Source organism: Pithys albifrons, chromosome 28 (assembly GCF_047495875.1).
Source record: "Pithys albifrons albifrons isolate INPA30051 chromosome 28, PitAlb_v1, whole genome shotgun sequence".
Taxonomy (NCBI): Eukaryota; Metazoa; Chordata; class Aves; order Passeriformes; family Thamnophilidae; genus Pithys; species Pithys albifrons.
Genome location: NC_092485.1, coordinates 526,416 through 541,356, shown reverse-complemented (window position 1 = coordinate 541,356; position 14,941 = coordinate 526,416). Strand labels below are relative to the sequence as shown.

The 14,941-nt window shown below is 60.5% G+C and overlaps 1 protein-coding gene across 5 annotated transcripts; it reads right to left on the bottom strand.

The window, feature by feature from the left end:
* Positions 1-29: 29 nt before the first annotated feature.
* CSF1 (colony stimulating factor 1) lies at positions 30-8,139 on the bottom strand. Of its 5 annotated transcripts, none has more exons than XM_071578548.1 (9): positions 8,032-8,139; positions 6,605-6,736; positions 4,765-4,827; positions 4,332-4,511; positions 3,971-4,148; positions 2,370-3,136; positions 1,817-1,872; positions 1,679-1,731; positions 30-1,388 (listed from the first exon to the last, which is right to left on the bottom strand). In XM_071578548.1, exons 1-8 carry the CDS (start codon positions 8,050-8,052, stop codon positions 1,680-1,682), a joined length of 1,449 nt encoding a protein of 482 aa, XP_071434649.1. In that variant the 5' UTR covers positions 8,053-8,139; the 3' UTR covers positions 30-1,388; position 1,679. The 5 variants fall into 5 exon arrangements, with proteins under 5 accessions (XP_071434649.1, XP_071434654.1, XP_071434651.1 ...); XM_071578553.1 differs by having other exon boundaries at positions 2,370-2,497; XM_071578550.1 differs by lacking the exon at positions 8,032-8,139 and adding an exon at positions 7,009-7,040.
* Between the last annotated feature and the right edge of the window lie 6,802 nt (positions 8,140-14,941).

The following is a 14,941-nucleotide window of genomic DNA, read 5'->3' as shown; positions in this document are numbered from 1 at the left end:
ACCATCCCCCCCCCACTTACACGGAGCTTCACCTCTCTGTTTATTAATAATATTAAATATACAAGTTGCTTTCCATTATTTTTCTTTAAATAGACTTTTTAAATGCCTTTGTATAAAATATTTCAACATTTCATTGTATAAAAAGATCACAAAACAAACAAACCAGAAAAAAAGAAAAACAAACAAAAACCAACACAAACCAACAAAAGAAACCCCCAACCAGCCCAAAAAAAAAAAAAAAAAAAAGGCAATTTCAATCCAACAGGGATAAAGGCAAGTTGTTCCCCCAGGATCAGCTCCTTCCTCCATGGTGTGAACTGACACCAGAGCAGGAGTTTGGCCCCAGCCTTCAGGGCTGTTCCTCCTGACTTAACACCAGTCCCTTTTTCTGACAGTCATAAATACATATATATATATATATATAAAACCCCCAAATTAATAGCAATGCTTTCTTTAAAACCAGTTTGCTTTGTCCATATTTTCATCCTTCGTAGAAAAATAACACTTCAAAGCCCCAGAGCAGCTCAGGCTTCACCCGGGGCTGGAGGAGCTGCTGGATTTTGCGGGGGTCTCCAGGGCTCTTGAATCCCAAACCAGGCTCTTCCCAAAGCCAGCTGAGCTGAGGAGCCTTTGAGGACTCGTCTGGGCTGCTCCATCTCATGTGGGTCCCGTCCTTCCCGGCCCCATTCCCTTCTCCAAATGTAGGAATGGGACCCAGCGAGGCCAGCTCGGGGCAGGGACCCTTCGAGGGGCACATGGGACCCCCCCAAAAAAAAAAAAAAACCAAAAAAACTTGTGCAGGATAAAGACTTTATCAAAAATAGCCCTAATGGTGGCAGAGCCGAGGCCAGCTCGGATCTGGGAGTGGCAGGAGGGTGGGAATGGGGACGGGCGTGCCAAGGGCCACCCCAGAGCCGGCCGCACACGGGGACACGGGCACGGGGTGGGCTTTAAATATTCACAGTGTGAGGGTTTGAGTTGCAAGTCAGGGCTGGGGGTGTCCCCCCGGCATCCAGGATGCTCCAGCTGAAGGGAAAGGTGGAGAGAGCAACAGGTGGTGCTCCAAACCAGAAGAGCCAGAGGAGTGAGGGAGCTGCTTCTCTCCATCTTCTGCCGTGTCCAAACGGGATCCACCATCCCAAATCCAGCATCTCCATCGTCCTGCTCAGCATTGCAGTGTCACCTCAGCCACTGCCACCACCCTGTGACAGTCCAACACCTTCCAGCCCGTCGCTTCCCGGTGCCCGGGGGTCCCACTGGGGGCACATCCCCCATCCCTTTGTCCCTGCCAGGGAGGGGTTTGCAGTCTCTGGCCGAGGGAAGGGGGAGCAGCAGAATCCTTTCCATTCGGATCCATCCCCCAGCAGCTTCACATCCCGCCTGGGGCCCTGGAAAAAGCGGGAGAAGGATGAGCGGGAGCCGAGTCGCTGCCAGGGAGGGGAGAAGCGCAAGGAAACCGCAGGAAAAAACACCCCGTGTATTAAGAAAGCGCCGGTAATGGATTAACGAGCTGAGAAACCACATGCTGGCAGCGCTGGGGCGCAGACCTGCTCCTCTCCACTGCCTTCCCACCCGCAATTTCCCTCTCCGTGGCCAAGGGGAACAGCCCAGGGAGTCGACATCGTCCCCCCTCGGCTTGGACAGGAGCCCTGTGAGTTCCCACCCAGACCCTGCTCACCTCAGAGGTCCTGAGTCTCCAGCTCTGGACATTCCCTCACTCCCTGCAGTGCCCTGGAAGGGAGAGATGGGGGGTTAGGGCAGGGTGGCACAGGGTGGGGGTCCCTCACCCCCCTAAGCAGGGTGGTATCACACCCACCTCCTCTCTGGCTCCTCGGGGTCACAGTCTCCGTCCTCCAGCGGCCGTTCCAGGACCTGTGTGGAGGGAGGGGAAACAGGGAATGAGCCCTGAGGAAGCGGAGGGCTGGGGCAGGGGGGGACACAGAATTCCCCAGTAACACCCTCCCACCCCTCCCAGCGCCACCAACCTCGAAGTGATGGGAAAAAGGGGCTCAACCCACGTGAGGACCGGGCGGGGGGGGCAGATCTCCCCAATAAAACCCTCCCACCCCTCCCAGCGCCACCAACCTCGAAGTGGTGGGAAAAAGGGGCTCAACCCACGTGAGGACCGGGCAGGGGGGGCAGATGTCCCCAGTAACACCCTCCCACCCCTCCCAGCGTCACCAACCTCGAACTGATGGGAAAAAGGGGCTCAACCCACGTGAGGACCGGGCGGGGGGGGGGGACAGATCTCCCCAATAAAACCCTCCCACCCCTCCCAGCGCCACCAACCTCGAAGTGATGGGAAAAAGGGGCTCAACCCACTGGGGGACCGGGCAGGGGGGGCTGTGGGTGCTGGGAGGGGGTCTTACCCTGCCCTTGTACTTGTAGAGGAGGAGCCCCCCCACTGCCAGCAGCACGGCCACCACGCCGGGCACCACGACGAACACGAGGGGCTCCGGGGGACCCTCCCGGGCGGGCGGCTCCTTCCTGCGCTGCTCTGTGCCCGGAACAAACCCCGAGTCAAAGCTGGGCCCGGCTCCTGCGCCATCCTCGGGGCCCCGCATCCTGCTCAGCCCCCAGCCCCGCGCCCTCGCCCCGGCCCCGGGGCCCTCCCGCAGCTCCGGGGCCATCCTGGAGAAGCGCAGCTGCGGGACGGGCTCGGATGCGGGCGCGGGGCGGATCGCGGCTCTGGCGCCGGAGCCGGGCTGAGCTGCCGGGGTGCTCCGCAGCCCGCCGGGGTGGTCCTGTGGCGGGTGGCTGGTGCCCCACTCGCCCAGCTCTCCATCCCCAGGGCCGTCCTCCTCTGCCAGGCTCAGCATCCCGGCCGCATCCTGCGGGGCTTCGGCACTGTCGGCTGCATCCTGCGGGATCTGCCGCATCCCGGGGAGTGGCACCGACGCTGGGTCACCTCCCCCGGCACCCAGGAGCTCGTCGGTGCCCGAGCCCCCGTCCGTGACACTGGGGGACTGAGGTGGGGTCTCTAAGTCAGCGAGGGTGGCACGGAGGGGGCTGGGGGGGACCCGGGTGCTAACGGGGGCCACGTCCCCGCCGGAACGGGTGGCAGCGGAGAGGGAGGGCTGGGTGGCAGGAGGGAGGGCAGGGGACAGGCAATTGCAGTCAGGATCTGTCCCGACACCTGAAAGAAGCAGAGAGAAGAGACGGCCATGGGGTCACCAGCCTCCCAGAGGGGCACAGCCAGCAGATCCGAGGGTGGGGGCGCACCCTCGGCCCTCCCCCGGGGCAAGCGGGTCGAGCAGCCCCCGCCAAAACGGGAGAGGCAGGAGCAGGCAGGAGCAGGCAGGAGCAGGCAGGAGCAGGGCAGCACGGAGGTGACAAGCAGCGGGCTGGGATGAAGCAAACCCGTGTCACCGGGTCCCCCGAGCCGATGGCAGTGGGTTGTCCATGACTTGCAGGAGCCAGAGAGACACGTTTAACATCCCCCAGGGCACAGGGACACGACACAGCTCCGACACGGGGTGACAGCGACACAGCTCCTCCAGGGCCATGCACACACAGCACGATGGCAACAGCGCTCTCCCTGAAGGCTCGATCAGGGGACACTGGGGCAGCTGGAGTGGCACTGCCCAGGTCATGCAGCACGGTGGTGGCACAGCAGTCCCAGCACCTCCGTTACTCCTCTGGGGCTTCGAGACAGAGCCGAGTCTGATGCCCCCAGCCAGCCCATGGAGACACCTCCTTATTCCCCTCAGCACCTCTCCCTGGCCTTGCCTCCAACAGGAATGGGGTCAGATCCCACCTCCAAAGGGCAGCCAGCCCCTTTTCCCCCCGACACTGATGCAGAGCTTGCTGACAAAGCGCCACAACCACCCACATGACAAGGACCAAGGCGGCCACGTGTGCCCACGGACAGGGACATGTGGCTCTCATGCTGCTTCATGCAGGTGACCCCAAATCCCCCCAGCCTGGCACGGGGTTATTAACCAGGCAGAGCAAAGCCTTGGCATCTCACCTGGTGGGGATTCAGCCTCCCTGGGCCCCGGGCAGGATCTGTGGTAGACCTGGCTGCAATCCTTCTCGAAGGTCTCCCGGTTCTGCAGCAGCTGGTTGATGTCCTGGAAGAAATCCTTCACCAGCACCAGCATCTCGTAGGGGGAGGTGGTGAACTCCTTGAAGCACATCTGGGAGAGCTGCAGGAAGTGCCAGACTCAGCATCAGCTCCATGACCCTCTCAGTGTCCCCAGGACAGGCTTTGGTGGCTCCCTGTGTCTATGGACACCCCAGCTTTCCTCCACACACCTGTCCCAGCACAGTCTGGACACCCCATTTCACCCCAGGATGAGGACCCAGAGCCAGAGCCAAGAGCACTGTACCATTCTCTCCTCATCATCCTCCTCCCTGATGCAGGGGTCGACGTTCTCGTCGATGCTGTTGTACATCCTGCGCACCATCTGCATCTTCCTGGCGTTGGAAGAGTTCTCCTTGAACTCTGTTCTCTCCAAAATCTTGCCCAGCAGAGGAAAAGCAGCTTTCACGTAGCAGATGGAGTCGTTCTGCAATGACATAGACCCCCAAAAATGAGAGTGAGTGGTTACTGGGTGGGCATCCCACTCTTGCCCAAGGGGAACCTTTCTACAACCCCACAGAATGCCCAAAGTGGTACTTGGAAGCCACTTGGCCCATCAGGATGGGTCCCTCCTGGGCTGCCTCCCCCAAACGGGGACAAGAGAGGGAGATTTGGGATCTGGGAGCCCCCCACCATGTGCCAGCCAGTCCTGGTCTCTATGCCCTTCTGTCCCCACTCACCAACTGCATCTTGTCGATGAACTTGAAGGAGACCCTGCCCGGGTGCTGCATCTGGGTGTCAGCCTGGAGGGACAAAGCAGGGAGTCACCCACATGCCCAGGGACAGGCAGGGAGCTCTGAGGGGCTGGAGCTGAGCAGTGCCAGGGGTGCCACGCTGTGGGCACAAAGCGGTGCCTGAGCCCCCTGAATCTCCCACCCCTATTTCATCCCACGCCATCCTCATCCTCCTCCTCACACCGGCACATCCCCCAGGTCGATGCTCTGGCAGGGGTGAGCCCAGGGCTCCTGCTCCCATCAGGATGTTGCCCTCCTACCCCGCCTCTCTTCCTCTTCCTCGTCCTCCTCCTCTTCCTGCCAGCGCCACGGCAGAGCCCAGCCCTGCTTAATTCCCCGCGGGTCTCCCCCGCGCCTCTCCCTCCGCTAAATCCAGGCTGCAAAGGAGCATCCTGGAGTGCAGGCGGTGGCCGTGACACGGAGGTCACACATCCCTCGGGATCACACAGTGCCGGGGTCGCCCCCGCAGCGCCGCCGACCCCCCGTGCCACGAGATCCTTCCCACCCAGAGTAAAAACCCACCCTCGGGCAAACCCCCCTCCCTCCGGGCCGGCATCCCAGGCTGGGAGAGCGAGGGCTGCCAGCACTGCCGGCCGGCAATTCTCCTCCCAGCCTGGGATGCCGTCCCGGAAACAATTGCTCCATTATCCTGCAGGCGCTGGAGCTCCTCCATCAGCGAGGAGAGGGCTACAAACCCCAGCAGGAAAACCACGGTTTCCATTCAAACCTGCTCCATCCCACAACCAGCACCCGATTGGAATCCCTGGGGATGCAGAGCAAAGGCTCCAGGGGTGGGGGGTTCCCTTTCTCCCATAGTCACGGACCAAACTGGAACCTCTGGGGGTGCAAAGGCTCCAGGGAAGGCCCGGGGGATCCCTTTTCTCTCACTAACAGCACCCAATTTTAAGCCCTGGGGTGCAGAGCAAAGGCTCCCGGGCTGGAGGTGCAGGGAGGGCTCGGGCAGAGGAAGCCGAGCACCGTCTGGCTGAAGAGGAGGAGGCGAAGCGAGCCCGGACACGGCGGTTACCGGAGCTCGGAGCAACCACCCTCGGATGCGAAGGCGCCGCTCCCGCCTCTCTCCCGCACACCCGGAGGAATTTAATCTGCGACAACCCTGCAAATCCCTGCGTGCCCCCGATTCCCTCTTCTCCCCTGAACGTCCGCGTGATTCCCCGCTCGGAGGTGAGCCAAGGGCCACCGAGAGGGAGACACGACCCCGGTAACTGGATCCCCTGGGGCCGGGGGTGCGGGGCGGGTGCCAGTCCCCGGAGCTGCCCGAGGGATGCCGGCACCCACCGCCCCAACCCCGCTGGCTCCATCGCCCACCCGGCCTGGCCAGCGGCCCCCCTCGCTGCCTGCCACCCACCCACAGCCCCGTTGCCAGCCCAGCTTCCAGGCAAGCAGCTGGACTCAGGAATGCAGCCGGATTCCTCGGCTTAACCCCTGCGGAGCCGTCCAGAAAACACCCCAGCCCGCAGTGCCGGCCCCTCCGCCGCTTCCCCAGCGCTCCTGCTCCCCCCAAGCCCCACTCCTGTCCCCCTCCCATCCACACTCCTGCTTGCTTCCCTCTTCTCCCATTCCTCCTGCTGTCACTTTTCCACAGCCACCCTTAATAAAGGCACTACAACTGTCACCCCCCGGTGCCAGCTGGTTCAGGGTGCCCAGGGATGCTCAGCTCCTGGGTACCACCACTTCGCTGGGCGAGCTGAAACCCGCCGGATTTCCTTCCCTCAGCCCTAAATAAAGGTGGATTCGTCCCACGGCACAGCCCCCGGAGGGCACTCACCAGCTCCTGCAGCTCGGCCAGGTGCCTCTCGGTGATGATCTGCTGGCAGTAGCTGTTCTGCTCCGTCTCATGGATGCTGCAGACCAGGAGGAGGAGGAGGGAGGACAGCAGCGTGCAGCGGAGCAGGCACACCTGAGCACGGCACAGGAAAAGCTTGGAGCAGGGATAACCTCCCGACACCGAGCCCCCTGCCCTTCCCCTCCGCTCCCCACCCCTGCGGTGGACAAGGCTTGGCCACGGGCCAGCGGGATAATCCCACTGTGGTCCTCCAACCCCGCGCCCGTCCCCATCCTGCTATTTTTAGGAGCACCAGGTCAGCAGGGAATTTCCCAGGGCCCGGTGACAGCAGCCTGGATGTGACTCTTGGCCACCTCCACGTCCCCCAGGCAGCCCCTCTCCCACACCATTTCTCCGTCTCTCCTGTAAAATCTCCTCCTCCGCCCCGGCTCTCCGGAGCCGTCTGACACACTGACCCACCCATCCCCAAAAATCCTCTTCCCACCCTCCGGACCCCCCCAGCTGCACCCGCCGGGCTCTTTCCATGCAGCAGCTCTGGCCTCGTCCCAAATTCTCCTCCCAATCCCCCTGCAAAGGAACGAGGAGGCCCCGAACCGTGGAGGGACCCCCGGGTGGGCAACGGGGACTTGTCCCAGAGCCAAGACCCCCGAGGCAGGGATAGAGGGGACCCCCGGGGTAGGGGTGCACCCCTCTCGCGGGGCACCGGCAGGGACAGGGTGCCTGGGTGATGGGTGGGGGGAAATTTCCCTCGGAGGGTGTCCAGGAATCCTCCCCTCTTGTGAAACTCCAAGATGCCTCCCGGGCCACCGCCGAGATGCGGCCACGGCTGAACGGAGCCTCACCCCGCCGGGGACGGGCTGGAGCCGGGAATGCAACGGGGAATGGAGCAGGGAATGGGGCTGGAGCCGGGAATGCAGCCGGGAATGGAGCTGGCAATGGGGCTGGAGCCGGGACCTCCCCCCGCCGGGAACGGGGACCGGGATGGGGCTGGAGCCGGGAACCGGGGCGGGAACGGGGCTTCACCCCGCGGGTCCGGGACTGCAACCAAGGACATGGACGGGGCTGGAGCCTCATCCTGCGCGTCCGGGAACAGAGCCGGGGCTAAAGCATCACCCCGCCGGGGCTGGGGACGGCCCGGGACTGGAATCGGGGCCTCCCCGCGCCAGGAACGGGAATCGGGACGGGGCTGAAGCCGGGAAATGGGGCTGGAGCCGAGGCTTCATCCCGCGGGTCCGGGGCTGGAGCCGCGAACCGAGCCGGGGCTGGAGCATCCCCGCGGAGGGGACCCGCCCCGGGGACACGAGAAGAACCGGGGCCGCCGTCCCCGCGGGACCCCCGCACAGGTGGCAGCGGGCACCGGGGGCTCGGGGGGTCTCCGCGGCCGTGGGCAGCGGGAGGGGCCGCCGTACCTTGGCTCCGAGGCGGGGCATGGGGGCTGCCGTGGGGCCGGGGCCGGGCGGAGCGGAGCGGGCGAGGCGGCAGCGGCGGGGCCGAGCGGGGCCGGGCTGAGCCGCCGCCGCGGCCGCGCTCCCCTTTATAGCGCCGCGGCAGCATGTGGTTTATGAGAAAGGGGCTGGCGGGCGGCCAGGGCCCCGCGCCGGCACCGGACGGGCCGGGCCGGCACCGAGCGGCACCGGGCGGGCATCGGGCGGGCACCGAGCGGCACCGCCGGGGCCAGTGCGAGCCATCGGCACCGCCCGGGCCGCCCGATCGGTTCGGTTCGGCACCGCCTCGGTGGAACCGGCACCGCTCGGGTCGGATCGAAACCGATCGGGTCGGATCGGAACCTCTCGGTGTAGTCCGGCTGGGCTCAGAACGGCTCGGGTGTGCCCAGGTGGGTTCGGCTCCCATGGATCGGATCGGATCGGAACCGTTCGGGTGGTCCGAGTGGGCTCGGCTCCCATGGATCGGATCGGATGGGAACCGCTCGGGTGGCCCGGATGGGCTCAGAACCACTCGGGTGTACCCGGATGGGCTCGGCTCCCATGGATCGGATCGGATCGGAACCGCTCGTGTGGCCCCGGCTCCCATGGATCGGATCGGATGGGAACCGCTCGGGTGGCCCGGATGGGCTCGGCTCCCACGGATCGGGTCCGATCGGAACCGCTCGGGTGGTCCGGGTGGGCTCAGAACCACTCGGGTGTACCCGGATGGGCTCGGCTCCCATGGATCGGGTCCGATCGGAACCGCCGGGGTGGAACCGACACCGCTCGGGTCGGATCGGAACCGCTCGGGTGTGTCCCGGTCGGGTCGGATCGCGGCACCTGCCACATGTGTGACCCCCCAAACCATCCCATGAGCACACGTGTGTGCTCACCCCCGGCACATGTAGATACCCCTGGGTGTGTACAGACACCCTTGGAACACGCACATGTGTGTACACACATGCACAGCCCCAGGCCCTGCACACACGTGTGTGTGTCCCTGCTCACCCCTGGAACAGGCACATGCATGCACACACATGCACAGCCCCGGGCCCTGCACACACGTGTGTGTCCCTGCTCACCCCTGGCACATGCACACACATACATGCACATGGATGTACACACATGCACAGCCCCAGGCCCTGCACACACGTGTGTGTCCCTGCTCACCCCTGGCACATGCACATGTATGTACACACATGCACAGCCCCGGGCCCTGCACACACGTGTGTGTGTCCCTGCTCACTCCTGGCACATGCACATGTATGTACACACATGCACAGCCCCGGGCCCTGCACACACGTGTGTGTGTCCCTGCTCACCCCTGGCACATGCACACACATACATGCACATGTATGTACACACATGCACAGCCCGGCCTTGCACACACGTGTGTGTGTCCGTGCTCACCCCTGGCACATGCACACACATACATGCACATGTATGTACACACATGCACAGCCCCAGGCCCTGCACACACGTGTGTGTGTCCCTGCTCACCCCTGGCACATGCACACACATACATGCACATGTATGTACACACATGCACAGCCCGGCCTTGCACACACGTGTGTGTGTCCGTGCTCACCCCTGGCACATGCACACACATACATGCACATGTATGTACACACATGCACAGCCCCAGGCCCTGCACACACGTGTGTGTGTCCCTGCTCACCCCTGGCACATGCACATGCATGCACACACATGCACACAGCAGGGACACGCCCCGTCATGGACATGGACACCCCCTGGCACTTCCACATGTGCTCACACACACACACAGAGCCGTGGGCCCCCATGTCTGTGGATGTGCAGGATTATCCCATAGCACACACGCACATACACACACATATGTGCACACACCTGCACATGCCAGGGGCAGACACCTTGATATGTGCCTGGATACCCACTGGAACATGTACATGTGCACACACACAGAGTCCTGGCCCTTGCACACGTGTGTATGTGCATGATTACCCCATGGAACATGCACACACTCACACATACATGCACATATGTGTACACACCAGGGATAGATACCCCTCTGTGTGTGCCTGGACACCCCTGGACATCCCTGGAAACCCCTGGACACCCCTGGATACCCCTGGACACTCCTGGGCATCTCTGGACACACGTGCAGACACACACACAGAGAGCCCTGGACCTTGCACACGTGTGTATGTGCATGATTATCCCATGGAACATGCACACACTCATACATGCACATACATGCACACACCAGGGATAGATACCCCTCTGTGTGTGCCTGGACACCCCTGGGCATCCCTGGACATCCCTGGACACCCCTGGACACACGTGCACACACACAGAGCCCTGGCCCTTGCACACGTGTGTATGTGCAGGATTACCCCATGGAACATGCACACACTCACACATATGTGCACATACATGCACACACCAGGAATAGATACCCCTCTGTGTGTGCCTGGACACCCCTGGGCATCCCTGGACATCCCTGGACACCCCTGGACACACGTGCACACACACAGAGCCCTGGCCCTTGCACACGTGTGTATGTGCATGATTACCCCATGGAACATGCACACACTCACACATACGTGCACATATGTGTACACACCAGGGATAGATACCCCTCTGTGTGTGCCTGGACACCCCTGGACACCCCTGGACACCCCTGGACACATGTGCACACACACACACATGCACAGCCCTGCACACAGGTGTATGTGTGTGGTCACCCCTGGGCATTTATACCCATGTGCACACACACACAGAGCCCTGGCCCTTGCACACACGTGTGTATGTGTGTGATTACCCCATAGCACACACACACACACACACATATATGCACACATGTGTGCACACGCCAGGGACAGACACTCCCTCAGGGGCATGGACACCCCTTGGCACTCTTATTAGTGCTCACACATATGTGCACATATGTGCACACGCCAGGGATAGATACCCCTCTGTGTGTGTCTGGACACCCCTGGACACTCCTGGACACCCCTGGACACCCCTGGACACCCCTGGACACCCGTGCACACACAGAGAGCCCTGGACCTTGCACACGTGTGTATGTGCATGATTATCCCATGGAACATGCACACACTCATACATATGTGCACATACATGTACACACCAGGGATAGATACCCCTCTGTGTGTGTCTGGACACCCCTGGACACCCCTGGACACCCCTGGACACTCCTGGACACCCCTGGACACCCGTGCACACACAGAGAGCCCTGGACCTTGCACACGTGTGTATGTGCATGATTATCCCATGGAACATGCACACACTCATACATATGTGCACATACATGTACACACCAGGGATAGATACCCCTCTGTGTGTGTCTGGACACCCCTGGACACCCCTGGACACCCCTGGACACTCCTGGACACCCCTGGACACCCGTGCACACACAGAGAGCCCTGGACCTCACACACGTGTGTATGTGCATGATTACCCCATGGAACATGCACACACTCACACATATGTGCACACACACACAGGGTCACATGTCCATAACACACACACGGGGTCACATGTTCATACCTGTGCCCAAACCACAAGCACCCCCTGACACACACGTGCACCCCAAGCCCCCACACACAGCACGTTTGCACAAACACCGCCCCCCTCCCACACGTGTGTGCAGCTCCCAGTGCCCTGGGAATGGCATAGGCACAATCTGGGCTCTGGGAATGGAGGTGTCAGGGAGCAGGGAATGGCAGGAGGCACCTCAGTGTTCCAGAATCTGAGCCCTTGGAATGGAGGTGTCAGGGAGCAGGGAATGGCAGGAGGCACCTCAGTGTTCCAGATTCTGAGCTCTGAGAATGGAGGAGTCAGGGAGCAGGGAATGAAAGGAGGCACCTCAGTGTTCCAGAATCTGGACTCTGGGAATGGAGGTGTCAGGGAACAGGGAATGGCAGGAGGCACCTCAGTGTTCCAGAATCTGAGCCCTTGGAATGGAGGTGTCAGGGAGCAGGGAATGGCAGGAGGCACCTCAGTGTTCCAGAATCTGAGCCCTTGGAATGGAGGTGTCAGGGAGCAGGGAATGGCAGGAGGAGCCACATTGTTCCAGATTCTGAGCTCTGAGAATGGAGGAGTCAGGGAGCAGGGAATGAAAGGAGGCACCTCAGTGTTCCAGAATCTGGACTCTGGGAATGGAGGTGTCAGGGAACAGGGAATGGCAGGAGGCACCTCAGTGTTCCAGAATCTGGACTCTGGGAATGGAGGTGTTGGGGAGCAGGGAATGGCAGGAGGCACCACATTGTTCCAGAATCTGAGCTCTGGGAATGGAGGTGTCAGGGAGCAGGGAATGGCAGGAGGAGCCACATTGTTCCAGAATCTGAACCCTTGGAATGGAGGTGTCAGGGAGCAGGGAATGGCAGGAGGCACCTCAGTGTTCCAGAATCTGAGCTCTGGGAATGGAGGTGTCAGGGAGCAGGGAATGGCAGGAGGAGCCACATTGTTCCAGAATCTGAGCCCTTGGACTGGAGGTGTTGGGGAGCAGGGAATGGCAGCAGGCACCTCAGTGTTCCAGAATATGAACCCTTGGAATGGAGGTGTCAGGGAGCAGGGAATGAAAGGAGGCACCTCAGTGTTCCAGAATCTGAGCTCTGGGAATGGAGGTGTTGTGGAGCAGGGAATGGCAGGAGGCACCACATTGTTCCAGAATCTGAGCCCTTGGAATGGAGGTGTCAGGGAGCAGGGAATGGCAGGAGGCACCTCAGTGTTCCAGAACCTGAGCTTTGGGAATGGAGGTGTCGGGGAGCAGGGAATGGCAGGAGGCACCTCATTGTTCCAGAATCTGAGCCCTTGGAATGGAGGTGTCAGGGAACATGGAATGGCAGGAGGCACCTCACTGTTCCAGAATCTGGGCCCTTGGAATGGAGGTGTCAGAGAACAGGGAATGGCAGGAGGAGCCACATTGTTCCAGAATATGAACTCTTGGAATGGAGGTGTCAGGGAGCAGGGAATGGCAGGAGGCACCTCATTGTTCCAGAATCTGAGCTCTGGGAATGGAGGATCTAAGTGTGCATGGACAGATCCGTGTGCATGGATGGATCCACATGTGCATGGATGGATCCATGGGTGCATGGATGGACCCATGTGTGCATGGATAGATCCGTGAGCATGGATGGATCCACATGTGCATGGACAGATCTGTGAGCATGGATGGATCCACATGTGCATGGATAGATCCACACAGACACAGACAGTTCTATGTACACAGATGGATCCATGTGCATGGATGGACCCATGTGAGCATGGATAGATCCATGAGCATGGATGGATCCACATGCACACGAATAGATTCAGACAGACATAGACAGTTCTATGTACACAGATGGATCCATGTGCATGGACAGATCTGTGAGCATGGATGGATCCACATGTGCATGGACAGATCCACATGTGCACCAGCAGCTGCGTTTCCATGGATGTGCATGGATGGACCCACATCTATGGATAGATCCACAGACACAGACAGTTCTATGTACACAGATGGATCCATGTGCATGGATGGATCCACATGTGCACATACAGATCCATGTACATGGATTGATCCATGTGTGTGTGGGTAGATCCTCATGTTCATGGATGGATTCACATGTGCATGGGCAGACCTACATGTGCTTAGAGAGACTTGTGTGCATGGACAGATCCAGGTGTGCATGGACAGATCCAGGTGTGCATGGATGGATCCAGGTGTGCATGGACAGATCCAGGTGTGCATGGACAGACCCATGTGCATGGATGGATCCAGGTGCTTGTGCAATCCATTTTCACGGGTGTATAGAAGGGATCCAAGTGTGCAGGGATGGATCCAGGTGCAGGGATGGATCTGTGAGTGCACAGATGGATCCATGAGTGCAGGGATGGATCTGTGAGTGCAGGGATGGATCTGTGAGTGCACAGATGGATCCATGAGTGCAGGGATGGATCTGTGAGTGCAGGAATGGATCCATGAGTGCAGGGATGGATCTGTGAGTGCAGGGATGGATCCAGGTGCAGGGATGGATCCATGAGTGCAGGGATGGATCCAGGTGCAGGGATGGATCCATGAGGGCAGGGATGGATCTGAGAGTGCAGGGATGGATTTGTGAGTGCAGGGATGGATCTGTGAGTGCAGGGATGGATCTGTGAGTGCAGGGATGGATCTGTGAGTACAGGGATGGATCCATGAGGGCAGGGATGGATCTGAGAGTGCAGGGATGGATTTGTGAGTGCAGGGATGGATCCATGAGTGCAGGGATGGATCCGTGAGTGCAGGGATGGATCCGTGAGTGCAGGGATAGATCCATGAGTGCAGGGATGGATCTGTGAGTGCAGGGATGGATCCAGGTGCAGGGATGGATCCGTGAGTGCAGGAATGGATCCATGAGTGCAGGGATGGATCTGTGAGTGCAGGGATGGATCTGTGAGTGCAGGGATGGATCCAGGTGCAGGGATGGATCTGTGAGTGCAGGGATGGATCTGTGAGTGCAGGGATGGATCCATGAGGGCAGGGATGGATCTGTGAGTGCAGGGATGGATCTGTGAGTGCAGGGATGGATCCATGAGGGCAGGGATGGATCTGAGAGTGCAGGGATGGATTTGTGAGTGCAGGGATGGATCTGTGAGTGCAGGGATGGATCCATGAGGGCAGGGATGGATCTGAGAGTGCAGGGATGGATTTGTGAGTGCAGGGATGGATCTGTGAGTGCAGGGATGGATCTGTGAGTGCAGAGATGGATCTGTGAGTACAAGAATGGGTCCATGAGTGCAGGGATGGATCCAGGTGCAGGGATGGATCTGTGAGTGCAGAGATGGATCTGAGAGTGCAGGGATGGATCTGTGAGTGCAGGGATGGATCCATGAGTGCAGGGATGGATCCATGAGTGCAGGGATGGATCTG